Source organism: Trichosurus vulpecula, chromosome 4 (genome assembly GCF_011100635.1).
Source record: "Trichosurus vulpecula isolate mTriVul1 chromosome 4, mTriVul1.pri, whole genome shotgun sequence".
NCBI classification, from domain to species: Eukaryota; Metazoa; Chordata; class Mammalia; order Diprotodontia; family Phalangeridae; genus Trichosurus; species Trichosurus vulpecula.
In genome coordinates, this window is record NC_050576.1 from 170932386 (window position 1) to 170934448 (window position 2063).

Genomic DNA, 2063 nt, shown 5'->3' on the forward strand with positions numbered 1-2063 from the left:
AGGGAAGAGAGAAGCAGAAATAATTTGTATGTGTGACTTGTAATGATGTCACATGTGACTATTCATTATGCTCAATACACCCATGAATAGGATTGTTTATATTTCTCCTCTAAGAGTGCTATAGAATTCTTACGTGAAAAACCTATTCATCTTTGACCCCACCCTCACAATATGCCTATGCATGATATTAGGGAGAACTGTAGAATTAATGCAGATGTCAAGGGAGATATAGGATATAGTTGCCTGTTTTTTTCATGGCTAAGTCTCAGGCTGGAAGAGGTAAAATGACTTACCCAAAGTCAAGTAGCATGAATTTCACTCATTCTAAAAATCATTGATTTCCTCCCTAACCTCTTAATGGCAGATCTCATCTCCTGATTCCTGAGGGTATAAATCATGGGGTTAAGCATGGGAGTGATGACTGTGTAGCTGATGGAGACAGTTTTGTCTATGGGGAAAGAGATGAAAGGCCGAGCATAGATGTAGATGCATGGCACAAAAAACAAGGACACCACAATGATGTGGGTGGTACAAGTGGAAGAGGCTTTGCGTCTCCCCTCCCCTGAGTGAGATCTCAGCATCACCAAGATGACTGTGTAGGAAGCCAGGAGGATAAGGAACCAGATGAGATCCAACATCCCGCTGTTGGTAATCATGAGGAGCTCCAGGAAAGAGGTATCTATACAGGCAAGTCTCAGAACTTGGGGGACATCACAATAAAAGTTATCCAGGATGTTGGGGCCACAGAAAGGCAAAGGGAGCAGGAGAGCAAGCTGGACAATGGAATGGACAAAGCCTCCTGCCCAGGCAGCCATCACCAGCCCAAAACACATCTGAGGGTTCATGATGGTGACATAATGGAGGGGCCTGGAGATGGCAATATATCGATCAAATGCCATCACAGAGAGGAAGAAGACTGTAGCACCTCCTAGGAGGTGGAAGAAGAAGATCTGAGTCATGCAGCCCTGGTAGGAAATGGTTTTGGCCTCAGCCGGGAAGTCAACCAACATCTTGGGAGTAGTGACAGATGAAAAACACAAGTCTATAACAGCCAGGTTACGGAGAAGGAAATACATGGGAGTATGGAGCCGGTTGTCAGAAGTCACAATGACCATAATGAGAAGGTTCCCCAAGATGGTTGTTATGTAGACTATCAGGAATACCAGAAATAGAAAGTCCTGCAGTTCCTGAGTTTCTGACAGACCCAAGAAGACGAACTCAGTCACCCTAGTGAAGTTCCCTCTTTCCATAGGATCTTTCTAACGCACCTAGACAGGAAACACACCAAAATTTTAAAAATGAAATGGAAAATTACAACTTGTCCCTACACTGTTTAGGGATCAGAATTCAGTCAACCAGCAAAACTCATTAAAACCATAGTCCTTAAATTAAAGGGACACAGTTCCTATGCTAGAATCAGACTACTGTTAATGCCAGTAATTTCCAAGGCTGTAGGGGATCCAGATGTTGTTGATACCAATTGCCAATGGGTGGTGGTGAAAAGAGGCAAAAGACTGGGCATTCAGACTTGGAACATCACATAGGGGGTAGGAAAGAAGACAGACATCCAAATTCCTAGCATAACGCTGCCCAAATCTATCTGGTATAAATCATGAATAAAATTTGAAAATTAATAAATCCCATCATAATGAGTTTCACTACGCTGAGAAAGCTATTCTCAGTTGAATTTAGGGTCTTTCCACAATCTCACTAAATCTTTTAGAAGCCAACATTTCCTATTTATCTGCAAACATGACACATATGCATACATAAACAAAATTCATAGTGTAGTCAGAAATCCTTGAACTAGGAGTCAGAAGACCTGAGTATTAGCACAAATTTTGCTACTAACTACATTTCCTATTCTGAGTCTCAGTTATTTCATTTGTAATTTAAGGAAACTGACTTTTGACAACTTTACTTTCATCCTTTTATAATTCAATTTTTCTCCACAAACTTTTCTTGAGTCCATCACTATGCTTTGGGGACTGTGGAGGTGGAAAAAATATATTCTCTTGCTTTCAAAGAGCTTACAATTCTGATATCTCACTACCCAATGATTC

General features: G+C 41.2%; 1 protein-coding gene across 1 annotated transcript; it reads right to left on the bottom strand.

Moving 5' to 3' along the window:
* Positions 1–299: 299 nt before the first annotated feature.
* Positions 300–1250, bottom strand: LOC118846925 (olfactory receptor 4D1-like). The gene has a single exon (XM_036755599.1). It carries the CDS (start codon positions 1248–1250, stop codon positions 300–302), a length of 951 nt encoding a protein of 316 aa, XP_036611494.1.
* Between the last annotated feature and the right edge of the window lie 813 nt (positions 1251–2063).

Bases quoted from the DNA above. Each gene is read 5' to 3' on its own strand.
- LOC118846925 (XM_036755599.1), bottom strand. From the start codon at position 1,250: ATGGAAAGAGGGAACTTCACTAGGGTGACTGAGTTCGTCTTCTTGGGT.